Below are 17585 nucleotides of genomic sequence, written 5' to 3' on the forward strand. Positions count from 1 at the left end.
ATGTCGGGGCCATATCTTCTCACAGAAATTGAACATAATTTGAAGCCATTTCATTTGTCCAGTCATCCCCAACGCTACTGTCAGAATTTTCACCATGAGCCGCAGCTCCTGACATTCGAACGAGTCCACACCTGAGGGATAAGGTAGCGATCTGTTCACATACACATTAGATCGCGCTTGGCCTCGAGTGTATTGCTAATTTGCTGCACCAAAACTGCTTCTGCGCCAATGATGTGTCCTGAGTGGATTCGAAATAGACTTCAGTTTTGTCGGCAGTGAGGCAAGTACAGATTGGTCGTGATCCCCCCCCCCCCTCTCTCGGCCCCTTTTCCTTTACGTCGCGGAGCCGAAGTGCGGGAAGCTCCGAGGTTTTGTTGGGCGCCGACCGGGCCGTCATTGGGGAATTATAGTCATTTCGTCGCATCCATCAGGCCTCTATTTTAGGGAATTTGTGCGGTGCGCAATCTACATACTAACGCGTCAACAAGATATGTATGTCAACCAAACCTGTATTAGTCCTGAACCGGGCGTCCAGAGCCCCGAGATGATATATATATAAAAAGCAACGCCTCAACTTCGAGTCATGACTAATAAGCCTCTTCCTCGCATGGCTACCCCGGCCTTGAGGAATGAATGGCAGGAAACGGTGCTCCACGGGCCGAGCCCCTTGTCGCGTGGTCAGTCAGGTTCACGTCGCCGTGAGGAGAGCTTGACAAAAGCATCGTGGTTTCTTTTTTCCTCGATGATCTCGCCCCGCTTATTTACCCTCGCAGACCCAGGGTCCATGGTCTTGGCCGGGCGATCACGATTGAGTCGGGCTTAGCATTCGGTTGTTTGGGTGAAACCCCCGCCTGCCGTAATGAAGGAGCCCGCAACCCACATCGATGGTGAGATGCTGATATCACGGGAACTTCCCTTCGTCACATACTAGCCGCGGCAGCGCCTGCATGTGCGCCACAAACTCGGCTACAGCCCTGCCGGGGCCCAGAACGCTGCAGAGGATGGATACGGGGACGGCCGGTGGGTAAGAACAGGGTATCGCACTTTTTTTCTGGGAAAATCATCGCTCGGAACAAAGTATGTACAGGAAAGCAAGATCTGGCCCTCAGAGGGCTGAACCGATCTGCACCACGCGCTCGTCGCCGTTGCTGAAGGTGGACCTCGACTCCCTCTGTGCCGAGGCTTCCTCGGTGCTCAACTTTTCGAGATCCTTCAGCTCGAAGTGCTCCACCGTCCTGACCCCCAGGCCCGCCTCGCCCCCGTCGTTGTCGTGCGCCGATGCGGTGCTGCTCCTCCTGCTCCCGGCGTCGCTCACACTCACGTCCGACAGCGAGTGCGGGTTGTTGGCGGCCGCCCACGCCCGGCTGTTCCTCGCGGTTTTGTTTGTGCCCGTGCCCACGGTGGCGATCTGGGGAGCCGTCTCGTTCAGCTTCGTCGACATGAGCGAGATCTGCAGGTCCTGGACAAGGAGGCGAATCACCGGCAGCGTCTGCACGATGATGGTGCCCGCCACTTCGGCCTGATACCAGATTTCTGTATGTCCTTGTCTCCAGACATACCACGAGTCATACGTGTTGAGATTCGGGTCCAGCATGTACCACGTACGCACGCTTGTGAAAATGGCAATTCTAAGGTCGTTCGAGTCAGCAGGCAGCCAGGAGATTACCATTGACGTAGGCTCAGGAGATGCTCACATTGTGCCCAAGCTCATGGCCACGCAGAGGCCGACCTTCTCGTATCTCTCGATCCTCAGCTTCCATGTGACCAGCCATGGGAAGAGAGATAGGACAAAGTCTATGATGATGTTGTACACTGTGCACAAAAACATGTCAGCGCCAGATCAATAACCAAGTTTCATCGCGGTACCACGCCGTGTCGGGACTCACCATTTTGCCCGATTTTGATCTGGAAGATCGTTTCGTACGGGGCGCACACGGTTGGCATTTTCCACCAATACGCCTTCTGTCCACAATAGTTGACCCAGTTGAGGAAGAGCAGGATGACGAGGTAAAGGTTCAGTGTCACGATGATGAACCATAATGTCCATCTCTGCCACGACTCGGTGATTCTCAACAGAGTCACGGCGAATGCTGTTTTTGATAGGGTCTGGCCGACGGTGATGAGGCATGACGATATCGAAACGAGGATGAGCATGCGATCGTCCCAAGTTGAGGAAACATAGCCCGTGGCGAGCTCGATAGTTATGAAGATGTTGGTCACCAGGAGCACGATCTGGTACAGTAATCAGCATCGCCGAGTGGGACGTTGGAAAGACGGCGTGATGATATCTTACCCAAGAGGCCACCAGTACGTGATCATCCCACCACAGCCCATGGCGGCGATGTATCTTGCTCCATATCCGAAGCGTCAGGAATGCTGTGGCGCCAACGAAGAGTGTCCATATCCCCCAATTGACCTCTTTCTCCGGATTCACGAACTTCATGTCGGGCCCAGCCCGGATATTTCCAACACTGGCGGAGCCGGAGGTGGTCGCAGAGCCGGTACTCACAGGCTCGTCCCTGGGGAGGAAGTTCATAATATAATAACAATAACAATAGGAAAAGAACGTGAGGGCGGAGGCAAGGCCGTGCTGCTATCTACCGTTAAACGAGAGGAAGGTAGGTAAGATTCCGGAGAAAAGAAAGGCTAGCCGCACATGTAACGGGATGGCGGCATGATCGTGATGTGATGATCGGATCGGAGTAGGAAATGACAGGCCGGGGATGGAAAAGCCAGAAGCCTCTCTCTCTCTCGTGGCGCACCCGAGTGCTGGGTCCGCGTGGGATTCTTATTTATTCCTTCCCCCCCTACCGGGCTGAGGGTCGGTCGGTGATGATACGAACGGGAAATGATCTACCGCTGCGGGTCCAGTCTCGCCAGGGCGAACCTCGGGGGCTGTGACAATGGAGACTCCACAACTTCAATTTATCTGGCGCCTCAAGGCCCCTAAGTACTCCCGCCCTGTTGCACGTTTTCTCCTGGCCGCGGAACCGGATGTTGACAAAAAAACTTCTTGGAAACCCACCTGTCGTGAGTGCCCGACTGCTTCTATTCGGAGAATTTCCATCGTCCAGATGGCTAGCAGTGAGATTGGCATCGGGACCCGTTGAGCCTCGTCAGGGGGCCGGCACTCATCATGTCTGACTTGACTGTGTAATGACCAGCCCACCTAAGGACGCTGTCGTGAAGTTCCCCGGAGTGTTAGCCTCGGGTTTCCGCGTGGGCCGGTTGAGTGCCGTTCGTCAACCGGGGCCGTACATGGGACCAAGAGATCCACAAGCCATACGCCTATGACAATGTCCATCCCCCACGAAACACTCAACCCACTGCTCCATGTAATCTGTATGAGATGGACCGGCCATGAAGAGTTTTCCGAGGTCGTGAATGCTGGCATCAATCAGGACGAGAGGTCTCTGCAGGCTATAGCGTAGAGGTACGGAAAATACCACAGCCATTCGAGTTGGCAGAAGGATCAACTATCGCACCAACCAAAAAGACCCGGTTGGTGACTCGAGGGGGACCCGCATTCCTATCACGCACCGCGCATCACGCAAAGCAAAGCCGACGCAGCACAGCGCACCGTGATGAGGAGTGATTCACGGGCGCCTAAATTGGCAGCCAGGATCGCTGCCTTGCACGTCGCGAGAGGGATCCATTTCACCTTCCTGATCGGTACTTGTCGATGCCAGAAGAAAGTAAAAAGCCCGAGGAACCCCCCTCCCCTCCTCTGATGCGGGAAGACAGACAAACTTGGGTTCATGCTCCACCCAGCACACAGCGCCTGCCCCACCGCACATCACCTGTGCGAAACGAAACACCAAAAGCAGTCATGTGGCGCCCCCTCCCTCCCTCCCCCATCCGAAAGCGAGCTTACAAAAGGTGATCACCTGGAGAAAGAGGCAGCAAAGGGCCAAAAAAAGGACCACAAGTCAGCCCAGCCATCAATCCGTGCGCACCTCCTGGCCACGAGGTGAACGATGGCCACGAGGTGATGGACAGCCAGGATGGCCGCGTCCGTGTCCGTGTTTGTGTCCGTGTGGCTGGGCCCATGGCCTCAAACTGATCGCGACGCCGGGTGCCCGTAAGGCGCCGCCTGCCGAACAGTGCTTTCATTGCTCATCTGCATCGTGAAACAGAGGCGTGGTGGAGATTCGCTTGTGCCGTGCACAACCTCGCATAGGAGGGAAGGATTCGCCCAGCCGCGACGGTCCGCAAGCGCCAGTACACGTAAAGGCCGTAGCGGTGAGCGGGTCCACCTAGGGATTTCTCTATGCTGGCCGGCCAGACCTCAGATTTGAGGTTCGTCGGAGATGAATGGCAACAACCACTGGCACACCTTCGACGCCGTCGTTGTCGCTGTCGCAGCCGCCGCCGCGGGGGCGTCAGAAGGTCCCAAGCCGGAGGACCACACAATCCATCAAAAACGGAAACTTCAGTGAGAATGAGATTGGCTCTTCGGCGGATCGGCAGGCCCCTAGGGCCCCCTCAATCGGACACCGTAGGTACCACCACCCTGTAGCTTGGCAGGCCGAGCACTGCAGATGTGCGTACGTGGTCGTCTCAGCCAGGCCTGGCACATCAGCTCATAGGCACAGTGGATATGCCCCTCTGAGGCGCCCCAGTGGCACCAGCTCGGAAATATTTTGCCTATTTTTTTTACCCATGCTGCTGCTGCTGTCCGCGGAAGTCCAGGCTTCAGGTGAGCAAGCCAGGTGGCCAGGGGTTTTTCGGCCGAGGAAAGAGGGGGCCAGCTATAATTCCTCTCGATATCACTGAGCGAGGCTCACCTTTCTTTTTTCCTTCAAGGAGGGAAGAATCCACTCATCTCACACATTCATCACCAACGTTGTCGAAACCTCGCTACCCAAATGGCCCCATGGCTCACACCGCCGAGGTAGTCAACGAATCGTGGTACCGACCAACGGAGCTCATGGACCGTCGTGGCCGGGAAGGGTTGGTTTTGGAAGGTGCTTAGGCGAGCTTGCAGCCGAGGTGATTCGGGCCTTAGTCTTCACCTTAACCCTGCCAACACGCGATGGACTGGGGAGGATGTCCGTGCCGGGATCGAACTGCACCAGGAGAACAGACGTGCCAGTCTCCTGGGTCGTTGATTGATAAAAATGTCCGTTCAAAGGACCATGTTCTCACGTGGTGAGGTCGCCTCCCGCTCTGCAACCCTCCCATTAGTCTCTCGCAATTCGTTTCGCGGCCGGAATCTAGGTCATCCATGCATGTGCTTGCTGATGGGCGCAACGAGAAAGCATAGTTCTCGGTCATTCGTGAAATCTACTGGAATCCCCATTTGTCTCAACATAGGTTCCATGGGAGAAGGTATTTGTTGAACTTCACCTGGACGGGGCTTCCTAATACAGCGCACGATTGATACTAGCCGCAGGTAATTTAACAATCCTCTAATCATTTATCTGAGGGATCTTATGTACTGCGCCATCCCTGAAATTAGGCGGACTTCAAGTCCTTTCCTTCACTGGCTCTCATATCCGTGCCGGGTTCTCAGGCCAATGCCAGACTGTGCCCGCAATGGCCATGAAAGTCCGATGGTATTTTGAATTCAAGCAACTCCCCCAAGAGAGTACCTCGACCAAGAGAATAAGTCCAGCCAAGTACACACACAGTAAAACACTTGAACAAGTCCTGGTTATTGAATCATTGAAATGGCATGCAAAAACATCGATCCAGTCGGTGTAGGATAAACAAGGCAGCGAGAAGAAACACGAAATTGACCATGAGGGTAAGGCCAAAAGAAATTGTGAAGTTTTCCAATGACATGAAACGCATCGTAACGCATTTTTGAGAGAGCCTTGTAATTCGTTCACCGTGCGAAATTCATTCCAAAGTAAGAAAAACATGGGTATGTAACGTAAAGCACGCCAGAAGGGCCCCAGAAGACCACGCAGCAGTAAAAATGCAACGCGTGAAATGATAAAAGGAGAACATGAAATGTAAAAGAAAACCAAGAAGCTGTTCATCAAAGTCGTCGCTCCTCTTTTCGTCATCAGACACCCCTAAACATCCTGACCACGAGGAACCACATTGCGCCGAGGAATTTGAAACCCGAGAGCACAGCCACGGAATAAAGCACCACGGCCATGTAGATGGTCGTCCTAGTCGTTTCTGCCTTGTCCGCCGCATCTGAGTCTTGAGTGGTACTTGCTGACGTCCCGATCTTTTCCAAACCAGCAGCACTCAATACGACCGCGACCAGCGCAAAGTTGGAAATCATCCATGCCAGGACGACCACTGTACGAACACCACGGTAGTAGTCCTGTTGCTTTTCGTCGAGCTGAGCAGCCGTGGGGGGTTTGGAATCCTTAACAGGCTTACGACTGAAGACCTGCAGTTCGCGGTCATACTGGGCGTTCAGATCGCCCTCATCGGGAAGATCCGTCTTGCCTTGGCCGTCCTTGAGATCGATTGACGGCAGCTTTTCCGGTTTGTCATCACCTTTAGTTCCCCACGAAATATCATGGGTATTGCAGAAGGCGTAAACGTTGAGAATGTTGGTGAAGGTCGGGGTCAGCAGCATGTACTGCACAAGAGACGTAATCATGTGCCAAGGGTCGAACATGAGAAGCGAGGCAATCAGCCAGATTCCGTAGGTCGACATAACCGAGACAATCAACGTGTAGAAGACTTGGTTCTTGAAGAGATCGGTAACATTGAAACCGTCGGCGTCGTTGATGTCCGTCTGGATGGCTACCACAGAGATGTAAATGGCCGCAAACATCAGGTAGCTAGATCACAGCTTGGTCAGCACATATTCACAAGCTCAGATAGGATTAGACTTACATAAAGATGATTGCCCAGAAGACGACCATTGCCATGTAGTATGGCCCCGAACCAGCTGGTCGATTACCCATTGAGAGAACAAAACAAGTCATGAGCGAGATGCCATATAGCCATTCAAATACGACGCCGAGAATACTGCCAGCGGTGCCCAGGAGTGTGTCGTCGCCCAGACTGGTTGTCAATATCTTGAAGACCAGGAAGAAGTTGCCAATAGCGAACCACGCGAAGATCATGTTGATAGTGTTGAACGTGAACTCAGCAAAGAAGGCCAGCTTCCGCATCAGGGAGTGATCCGAGCGGAAAAACTGGTAGAAGTGTGCAATAGCATAGATGGCAGCGAAGAAAGACCCGTTCAGCCACCGACGTCGTTGCAGAATGAGCTCGGTAACGGTATCGGGAACATCAGTCTCACCAGTGGCCGACTTGACGTACTGGAGGATCCAATGGCAATTCCGCTTAGTGACAAGCTCGAAGCACAGAATACGGTCTTCAGCGAGATACATGTTCGCAGTGAAGATACCCGCACCAGCACCCTCGAGCTTCTCGCCGGCGAAGTACTTCTCCAGAGGACCCAGACCATTCTTGTCATTTTGGAGAGCAACATATCGATATGCTGAGAAGGCACCCGGCAACACCGATATGAAGCCGAACGCGGACTCAAGTGGCTTGTCGAGGATGTTGCTCATCTTGTACTCGAAATTCTGGGCAGCAACCAGTGGGTTGACAAGGTTCTTGCCACCAGTACCCAACATAGCCTTAATCTCTCCACAAGCACCAGCACACATTGGTTCTAGGTCAAAAGCCTTCCAAAGGTGGTAAATTGAGTTACCGCCAGGCTTTGTTCCTGCGTCAATCAGAACGCAAATGTTGGGGTCCAGAACACGACCGAAAGCGTTGAAGAACCATCGGTGGGAGTTGATCTTCTTCTGGTTCTTTTCCTTCAAACAAAACAGCAATTGGACCGGCTGCTGCTTCGGCACCAACTGGACGACATCGTTCTTGATCTGCATGCCAACCTGTGACGTGTATTCGTAGATATGAGCCGTCACATCTTTCTTGTTGACCTGTTGCTTGGCAATGCCCTCCTGGTACACGCCCATACCAGCGAGGAGGGCCCTCGTCCTGGGGTTGATCTTGGCACGACCGTCACTGACAATGCAAACCACGATCTTCTTCCAAGCGTCCTTGCCCCAGGTCTTGCTCTCGGTTCGCTTGCACATGTACTCCACGTTCTTGAGCACACCGATCATGGTCCTGGCGAAAAGGATCTCATCTTCGTTGTACATTGTGACGACAATGAATAATTCCGTGTGTCTGGTCTTGCTGAACAGCTTCTGTCGCAAGGTGAAGTTCTCGTCGTAGAAATTGTTTGGATCGCAAGTTGCTGCTGTGTATCGCATGTGGGTGAACTCGTCTCGGTCGCCGTGGGGGACCTGATTCAGCAGCCTCGGCGGAACAGGGCAGTCCAACACCAAGTTGCCTCGATATAACAACACTTCTTTCACGGTCTTCCAGCGCTTGAGCCCTCCTCCCTGTTGTTGCTGCTGAGGCTGGTCGCTGTAGGCTGCGCTAATACTAGAATCTTGGTGTTGCAGCATTGGTCGTCTATCATCATACTCGAAACCTTGCTCAAAGCCCGGTTGCGCTGCCTGCGGCTGGGGTTCGTAAGGTTGGTTGTAGTAGCCGTCGTGGTGGGCCTCGGGGTTAACAGCATAGTCTTGGTATCCAACGTGCTGGTCGTAGTTACGGCCCCCGATGTTCTCCATTGATTGCTGCCTCACAGATTAGTGGGAATCACAGTATGCAGCTCTACAGGCGTACTCACAGCTGTTTGCATGTGTAGGGAATCTGCAGGGGTGTACGTCCTGCCAGTACCGGGCGGACCCAAGGGCATTTGAAGGTGCGACGAGGATGGGTTCTGGCCATAGGGATTGTCGTCGAGTTGGTAGCCATGCTGGAGCGGGTGGCCCGGCGAAGGCGTCCTGTGGGCATGAGGGTCCATCGTGTGATGGTCGTAGTAGTCGTCGTCTATGTGGTTCTTGCGATTAGATACTTGTCTCGGCTACGAAGTAAAGTGCGAGGCAGGCAATATAGAGTCGCCGCCGGAGAATCTGAATAGTCCCTCAGAGCAGTGGCTTGCAGCTGGACCAAGGGAGCTGCGCCACGGTCTGTACGTCGTTGTGGACAAAGGTGCAAGCTCCTGGCTTTGTGCTTTGAGAGGAGGTCGCGCGGGGCGGGTAGGCAAGATATGTCACACCGCGAATGGAGGTATGGAGTAAGGTAGGGCAGGGTGAAGAGAAGTGTGGGTTTTCAGGGAGAGGGGAGGAATGTCTTGATCTACCTATGACGCGAAGCGAGGGGACGGGAGTGGGCAAGAGAGTAGTAGGGGAGGAGGGGGGCAGGTAGGATACTTGCCTAATCGATTATACGACATGGTTGTTGTGTTCTGGCAATGCGCAGCAGAGGATGGTTATTGGAGTCGTTCCGTCACTCGTCCAGGGGTCACAACCTGGGACGTATATTGGGCCACGAACCAAGTTGGTAGCCCACAGTTGTCGTGAAGTGATGACCTGTGTCAGAGGTTGTCTTTGGTCACTGCCCCCGATAGTACCCCTTGGGAATGTGCCAAGGGTGTGTAGTGGAGCAAGAGTACTGTGGGAGAGACTGAAGTCGATGGGCACTGACGGCGGTTTCGAAAAAGGTGCTGCGGCGGGCTGTGGTGGTTTGAACCCCTATTCCGTGCGGTACCTTTCTGCACCTGGGGTCATGCGAGAGGGCGCGATGCTTGCTCTGCTTGCTTCGCTTGAACTTTGAGAGTTCTGGCAGAATGCAAATAGAGACGGGGCAGTTGTGGATGCGACGCTGGTTCGGACGACGACTGGCTGGAACTCGGTGCGGCAATCTGGCAAGAGGAAAAGACAGAGTTCCGGGCAAATCTCGCAACGGTGATGTCGAGTTGGTTGGCTACGACGCCCAAGAGCTTCGAGGGCTTAGGCCGAGGCTTGGAGGTTGGGAGTCCGTTGTCTGGCTGTGTGGCCGTCCTGCCGTCTGGATGATGAAGGGGGCGCTTGAGATCAACGCGGGCACGGCACTGGCTGGGGAGAAGGAGTCGTTTCAGGCTCACAGGGGAGGCGCAGTAAGCTACCCGTGACGTCGCCTTGGAGGGAATTAGCCCGGGGTCACCCAGGCCCGCTGGGGCGCCTCATTGGCCTGTGCAGAGGCCTTGTGGGGGTGGTGCAGGGGTTGCAATGGGCCTGGGGGGCCTTGGGAGGTGACGATCGATGGGTGGTAATAAATTCCCTACCTGCTTAGTATACCACTGCGACCGTTGCGAACAGCTGCGAGACTGGGAGTACGCACGTCACAATCTCCAGTTGCCCGTGGTTCAGCGTGCGTGTGCTGATTGCACTGATTATCCTGATACCGTGCCGACAGCACCCCCAGGCTGTCCCAAGCTGTCTTGGGTGATTGAATCGCTGCTACCCTGTTTCGTCACTCTCATGCGAGCGGCCTCCTAATTTATTTTCCTGTCGGCCTCTGACGTAGTACCCACCCGATCCCGAATACGCAATTCGCAGCAACAAATTAGTTCCTCTGCTGTGTTGTGTATCGAGTCACCATAGGCGGAGAGCGCTGTCACGATGGAGTCACTCGGAAGGAGAAAAAAAACCAACTGTTGACGGGCGGTTGGGTGAGCAACCAAGGATTACAAGGTGGAGACCGCCACAAGCCAGGGCTGTGAGTGACCAACTGCGTCTCACACAGACATCGGAATTAAACCGATTCCCAGATTTCGGCTGTGCTCAATATCGCAGACTCCACAAGCCCACTCGCCCACTTCGCAGAACGCCCACAGGATGCAGGCGCCTGAGCAGCAGTGGCGCTCCCCACAGTGGGTTGGGTAGGCACGGCATCAGCTTGTCGAGGATGCTGGGATGGTGCCGCTGGCTGGCTGTGGCGCGGTCGTCGGTGCTTCATCGCCCTGCAAGAGGGAGCTCATACTAGCCACCTGCCACCTGCACGGGCACCCATCCAACAGACTGACAGACCGGACCAGCTCGGAAAAGTGCATCATCGCCCCTGGCAACATGTTCCAATCCGGCCGAACTAAAAGCAGATCCCGCCACGGCTCTCCGAGTGTCACAGGCAAAAGAACGTCAGCTACCAAAATAGCAACACCAACTCGCCACACCATCAATGCCGGCAGAGCAGAGCTGCAAGAAGCTCGCCGCCACCTTCGGCACCTCCAGGATTCCGGCCCCAGGGGTCCGGGATCCAGAGCAGATGCCAATCCACTCAACAAGCTTGCCGCGTCGTCGTCACAGAATGCACCCCACAATATATTCACTGTGCCTCACTTGCTTCCCACATTTGCCAGCTTAACGGCAACCACTTGCATATCTACTACGCCATGCGCTGTCGGCAAACATGCCGTGATTCTCCGTCTCGCTGGGTTCCCTCTTGGACAAACCCATGGCCTCACTCGGTTTGTTGAGATCGGACTACCATCAGTCCGACGAGGTTGGCCCCAAGTCAATGCTTACAGGCGTGCCCTTTCGACTCGGCCCCCAGCCTGCTTGGTCTCTCCGGGTGCGCAGGAACAGTTTGAATTGTCGCAGGGCCGCCGGATCCCTTGGAACGAGTGTTCAACAAGGCTCATATAGTCTCAGGTCGGCTGTAAAAGGCTCTTGCAGGAATTGTCTTCTTATGTCTCGGCGGCGATCTGTAATTCTCAGGCAGTGCATTAGCTTCCGTTCCCTCTTTCTCATCTACTCCGTTCTGCGTAACATAGGTGACATGTTCAACCTATGTTATCCTCATAGGAGTTTACAGCACTGTGGCTGGCCTTAAAGAGCGAATTGCTAGCCAGTATTTGCCGTGGCGGCCAATTGGCCCATAAAGGTAAGCGAGCAGAGGCCGGTCTTAGTTCCGTGGCCTCGGCCACCTGGCTTAAAACATGTTTATATCTGTGGCCTTTCAAGAGGGCTGGTGGCCATCTCCTTGGTCGAGGCCCGTCGGCTTACTCGTGACTTAGCGTGGCCTAGACGCAACCTGGAGCTTGTTGGAGCTTCAATTGAAGTCCTTCAACAATCGCTAGATACTCTAGCAACTATTTTTACCTGTCTTGCTTGATCCGCATGTCCCACTGTCTCTTTGTGGAATTTGCAACAGTACCAGTGTACCCGCGCAAAGGATCACCATTTGCAAGAATAACTTAGGCTGCTTTTGGCCGTGAGTGCGGTTTGCCGAGCAGTTGTCTGTCGACTTCCTGGCTGTGGTGATGCTAGACTTGACAGTCTTGTGATGATACCATAAGCGCGAATGGCCCTTTCAATTATTGTCTGTTTAAGGAGTCTCCCTTCGTTGCTATCTTCTTTGAAAAATTTGACTTGCAGGAGGCTCTCCTGCACACTGAATTTTGAACAGCCTGTGTAGATAAAAGCTGAAGGCCAGCAGAGTGTAAGGTTTTATCCACACATTCTTCAAAAGCCCTGCAACGTTGGGAGTCCAGCGTGTTGCCAGATTGTTCTGCAGTGGCCATCTTGAAGGTTTATAGGCATTTGTTCCTACATTTTATAGCACCTGGAGACTTCCGTGTGACGTCCGGTGTTACCATAGCCATATAGTTGCCCAATGGCTACTATCGCAACTCTGTACCGACTGCGTAGTCGGGCTCACCCTCATGCAACCTTGGGCACTTTAGTACATGTCCATGGCTTGGACCACCGGGACCCCTGTCCGTACCTGCAGCTACCCCAGACCCACCTACACGTCGCCGAAACGGCACCGACAATTTTCTATCAAAGCGGACTGCCTGCAAACGAGCTGTAGACTCACTGCAATTGAAAGATTGGGCAATACCTACCTCGGTAGTACAGAGAATTTTCAGAGTTCTCAATGGGTACCTGCAGAATTAGTTCCATGGCCATTGGATAGAAAGAAAAATTGGCCAGGCGCGCAAGGCCGCTCTCTGCCCTGGTCGACATGAGCCCTGTCTGCCTTCAGCCTGCTCCGTTTGCCTTTCCAATTCGTAACTTTCAGAGACTGGCATTTCGATTTTGGACTTTGTCCCAGCTTCGTAAAGTGGACAGTCCAAGACCAGTGTCACTCGCATAACTGAGTCTGTCATCTTGCACATCAGTGGACAAAATCGCACCACATCTCTGCCCTCACCTCTCCACCTGGTCAAGATGCCTCCTCCACCGTCCTTCGACTACTATGCTGAGCTCCAGGTTGAGCAAACAGCTTCCCCAGCCGAGATCACCTCAGCATATCGACGACTTGCCCGCATTCATCATCCTGACAAGAACCCCGACAATCAGGAAGAAGCCACGACAATCTTCCAACGACTGCAGCTGGCCCACGAAACTCTTTCCGATCCTGCCAAACGCGCGCGATATGACAATCCTCCGCAATCCTCGATCTTGAATCAAGATGACAACGACTACTGGGAGGTTGATGAAGATGATGTCTTCGTTTTCAGGTTCCCCTTTGTTTTCTTCTTCTCGTCTCGCTCTTCACCTCGTCGTGGTTCCTCGCAAAGCAAGTCAGCCTACGAGGATGCGAAATCAGCAAATGAGCGCCGAGCTCGGGAGAGCAAGCTGCGAGAGGAAGCCAGAGAACTGCGCGAGAAGGAGCAACGCCTGCGCCGAGAAGCCGAGGAAGCTCGCAGAAAGGAAGCGGAAGTAAGCAAGGCTTTGGCCCGGCGTCGCTTACAAGATGCGGAGAGGGAGAAACAAGAGAAGCGATGGAAAGACAACGGCACCGTTTCGAATGACGAGAGACTCCGTACTTGCCTTCACTCAGACCTGTGTGACAAGGTCCAGCACACCAAGAAGTTCAAGTGTACCGCTTGTTCGGCGAGGCGCGGCATGACCGCTTTTGAATGTCCCTGTTGCTCGGCTCTTCTTTGCCAGTTGTGTCTCACCAAGTCATCTAACAGGCGCAAGAAAATGGAGATGCAAGAGCAGATGGAGGCTTCTGGTGTGCCTCAGACCCAGAGTGAGAAGCTCACCGTCGACAAGTCTAATGCAAGCAAGTCCAACACCGGAAATACCAGAACCAAGAAACTCAAGACCAAGAAAGGCGCGACAGCGAGTTCCACCAAACAGGCATCGAATGAGTCCATCTCTGGCAAGAGCGGTAACACGAACAAGGCCAGCGTGGAGTGTGACTCTGACTACTGCAGTGAAACGGATGAAGACAAGGGAGCACATCCTTCGGGAGGAAAGTTCGCTTCTAATAACCCGTACGACATTCTTGCGGGTAACGAGGAGGCCACCACTCCTAAGCCCGAGAAGTCTGGACTAGATGCTAGCACACTTGCTTCGAGCACCGCTCCCCTCTCTCCCGCCCACCCAGATGGTGTCAATAGTGCCAATGAAGAGCCAACTTCTGCCAAGGCTGTTCAGTCAAAGAAGAGGAAGAACAAGAAAGTTGCCAACAAGGAGAGCGAAAAGGAGAATGTCAAACCAGCCGACAAGGACAAATGTGCTACTGATGTTATTGCTGCTGTCAAGACAAAAACGGCCAACGCAGCATCTAACACTCAACAAATGACGACACACCCGAGCTTGCGGGATTCATCTTCTCAGAACTTGTCTACCGTGGGCATGTTCAACAAGACCACGAAGGATGCGACTGTCAAGCCGGAGAATTCAACGTCTCGCACCGGCCCAACTCGTCAACAGGATCCCTCAGGACGAGTTCGCAGACCTACGCCAGGCACAACTAGCGGTTACATTCGATCCTCAAACCAAAGGGCAACAATGAGTATGCTCCGTCAGGCTATGGAGAAATTTGGAGCCGTGAGGTCTTTGAGATTCATAAACAAAAAGAGCGGCACCGCTCATGTCGACTTCGCAACCCATGACGGTCTATATGGAGCCATGGCGGCCTCTCCTGTGCGCGTCAGTGAGCAAATCACCGTTCGCGTGGTTGAGCTGAAGTCTTGCGGCTTCTGTGGGAAGACTGGCCATGTTGCTGAGAATTGCAGCGATGCAAACAGAAAGTCGCAGAGTTGAGTTCAACAGGCTCCGGGGGGTCGGGATTCGGAGCTATTGTAACACAGCGCAATATTTCCTCCTTTGTGCAGCCTTGCCTTCAATAGGCAAGGAGACCCGCGCATGACGACTCAATGTTTCTGGCGACTCCCTGTCTTTCGAGGAGGACGATGCAATTAGCCGCTTGCAGGACGATGGAAGTCATGCCATACCTTACAAACTGTGCATGGAGACATTCATGAGAAGTTGGACGATAAAATGGAGGAGTAGGTGTGGGAGTCTCGGGACGATGGCGTTATTGCGAGATTACAAGCAGGCAACACGACTTCTGCATCATTGAGGCTATTGCTGATGGAAGGAAATCACACTCACTCAGCCAAATCATTGACGAGATTGGATGGGTTTGGAGATGAATAGACCAGAAACTCACAAAAATAGTCATTTGCTATGAAAAATGCAGCTGTGTGATGAGCCCAAGTAGCCAACAAGCTGCCGTGAATGAGAAATTACGTTTTAGTCATCCCCAAAAACTGCTCAAATCGGCATGTTTCCTGTCTTGCGAATTTACTAGTTCCAACAATCGCTTTTGGAAATCCGTCTTAGTCTAGTAAAATTTCTTGTTTAGGTCTCAAGATCCAAGTGATTGGGCCGTTTGCGGGATGAGATTCACTCCAATTGACCGTTAAGGGCAAAGTGTTGGTCGAAGGACATTCCAGTCTTAATGCTCTCATCGTGACTCCCACCGGTCTATTCTGATATCTCGATGTTGAGAGATATCTGGAACAAATTAGCTGACCGATTTGTGACTAGCTAACGGCGTCCAACGCCGGACACTCGCATCTCCGTCTTCCGTGCTTGTGAAAATTAGAGCTGGCAACCTGTCCAGATATCCAGCCATGTTTCTGAGGGTTTTGGATGTAATTTTGGTATTATCAAGTTGCCCACGGCCTCGGTCCGCTTCTCATATATATAGAAAAACGGTCTCGTACTCAACAATTCATTTATCTTCTTCGGCGTACCACAGCATAACCACACTGCAGATAGTCCTCAACCGTAGGGATGGCCGGGTCTTTCAGGAATTGCACACGCCTAGGCCTAACAATGCTTTTGTCTCTCCTAAACACGTGGCTCGGAGTCCTGCATCTACCACAGCCACCACAGCCATCTCCGAAATTCAGAACTTGGTTGGGTCCGGCTGTCTTGCCCATCCTACCATAACCGTTATCAAACGCCAATACCAGGATGGCAGGAACCACGGAGTGGGACGATATTCCCTTGCCTGTCAAGGCCTGGGTTGAAAGGGCTCTGCCTACCCCCTTTACCAGACGTCCCGGACTCGGCAATCCGGGCAGACGCATCCAGGGAGCCAATTTGAATGGTTGGAACCAGTTTGACGGTGGTGCAGACTCTGTGAACGAAGCCGAATTTCGGGAGGGAGTCAAGAATTTTGAGCATTTACTGAAAAAATGGGATCTAGACAAAATATAGAAGAGAAACAAATTGGATCAATCACTGCTTTACACCCATCATTAGCCGCTCGGTGACAACTGGCTCGGATGCTCGGATCAACCTCGAGTGACACTTTGGTGATGTGAGCGCGTGGATCAGGACGACGCCATTACTCCTATTGAGCAGCAGTCCGTCACACTGAACAGTCATCGCCTGGCCGTCCGACGTGCATCACCACCACCATTCAGCCATCGTTTAGACAGGCATAATAACCGCAGCCACCCTAGTGTGCACACTACCAGCCCTAGTCGTTATGTCCCTGCGAGTGTTTCTTCGCATCAAGATCGTCCAGAAATTCGGGTTGGACGTACTTTGACCTCCCCCGTTTAACCCATTGATCCCGTGAAAAAGAAGTCTGACGCGAAGTTCTTTCAGAATGTACCTATGTGCCTGGCTATTCTCTCGTCCGAGCGCCACCCCCCCCCCCTTCATGGAATAACACGTCATGCTGGAGATGTTCTCCTCGCGAGGTAACCGAAGGGCATGATGATGAACGTGATTTCGGGGCCGATATACGTTTTCGCTATCGCAACCGTGAGAGTCTTTGTTGGGCTGGCTTTGCTGAGGATCGGGAGACACACTGCGTACAAATGCCTTATCGCGACTGCAATGGTTGTCATTACGGGCCTGGGCTTTTTGCAGTATCTTTGTGAGCTGACAGACCGCTTGATCCATGGTGCCACCAAGGTTCCGGGGGTGATAGAGCACTCGATATCAGGGCGATATCCACCAAGGTGTCTGAGTAGTCTGCCAGACCGCAGTTCTTCAACGACGGCCAGCAAGATGGCTACCGCAGTCATCAACCAAACCCACTTCTTCCTTTTTGTGACACCGTGGGGTTCTAGTGAGAAATCTTTGATGCTGACTTTCTTCTCGCACCTGACCGTCATATTCCAATGCAGCAATCCGGCTATGCGGTGAGACAGTAGTATTAAGGGCACTTAATGGACTCAGAGTTGCATTCGAGGCTTGAGATATACCACCGTGGTACTGGAAATTGCCATGGCCGTCTTATCCGCGGTGAGAAATCCCAACTCCTATCTTTTGGAATCTGAACGTGAACCGCCGGACACGCATATCGCTCATCGCGGTGCTTAGTTTGGGAGTCTTCGGGTCCATCGCGTTCAGAATCAAGACGGTCTTTTTGTACAATCTCGGAAGTTCTTTCGACTGGCTGTGGGATTCACTCGATATCTCGGTATGGCATGCTATCAAGCTCAACACAAGGATCGTCGCCGGGAGCCTTCCTACCATGCAGCCTCTTTC

General features: G+C 53.2%; 4 protein-coding genes across 4 annotated transcripts; 1 reads left to right on the forward strand and 3 right to left on the reverse strand.

The window, feature by feature from the left end:
• Window positions 1–1105: 1105 nt before the first annotated feature.
• On the reverse strand, window positions 1106–2536 carry J7T55_013539 (uncharacterized protein; the record flags this gene model as incomplete). The annotated part of the gene is made up of 4 exons (XM_053141343.1): window positions 1106–1628; window positions 1695–1812; window positions 1887–2232; window positions 2294–2536. 4 exons carry the CDS (start codon window positions 2534–2536, stop codon window positions 1106–1108), a joined length of 1230 nt encoding a protein of 409 aa, XP_052995879.1.
• A 3477-nt stretch (window positions 2537–6013) lies between these two features.
• Window positions 6014–8809, reverse strand: J7T55_013540 (chitin synthase I; the record flags this gene model as incomplete). The annotated part of the gene is made up of 3 exons (XM_053141344.1): window positions 6014–6752; window positions 6808–8579; window positions 8633–8809. 3 exons carry the CDS (start codon window positions 8807–8809, stop codon window positions 6014–6016), a joined length of 2688 nt encoding a protein of 895 aa, XP_052995880.1.
• Window positions 8810–12998: 4189 nt separating this feature from the next.
• J7T55_013541 (uncharacterized protein) lies at window positions 12999–14831 on the forward strand (the record flags this gene model as incomplete). Its single annotated transcript, XM_053141345.1, has 1 exon — window positions 12999–14831. The coding sequence occupies one exon, from the start codon at window positions 12999–13001 to the stop codon at window positions 14829–14831; it is 1833 nt and encodes a 610-aa protein (XP_052995881.1).
• A 1931-nt stretch (window positions 14832–16762) lies between these two features.
• Window positions 16763–17209, reverse strand: J7T55_013542 (uncharacterized protein; the record flags this gene model as incomplete). Its single annotated transcript, XM_053141346.1, has 1 exon — window positions 16763–17209. The coding sequence occupies one exon, from the start codon at window positions 17207–17209 to the stop codon at window positions 16763–16765; it is 447 nt and encodes a 148-aa protein (XP_052995882.1).
• Between the last annotated feature and the right edge of the window lie 376 nt (window positions 17210–17585).

Source organism: Diaporthe amygdali (assembly GCF_026229845.1).
Source record: "Diaporthe amygdali strain CAA958 chromosome Unknown NODE_8_length_1307975_cov_65_857355, whole genome shotgun sequence".
Classification (NCBI taxonomy): Eukaryota; Fungi; Ascomycota; class Sordariomycetes; order Diaporthales; family Diaporthaceae; genus Diaporthe; species Diaporthe amygdali.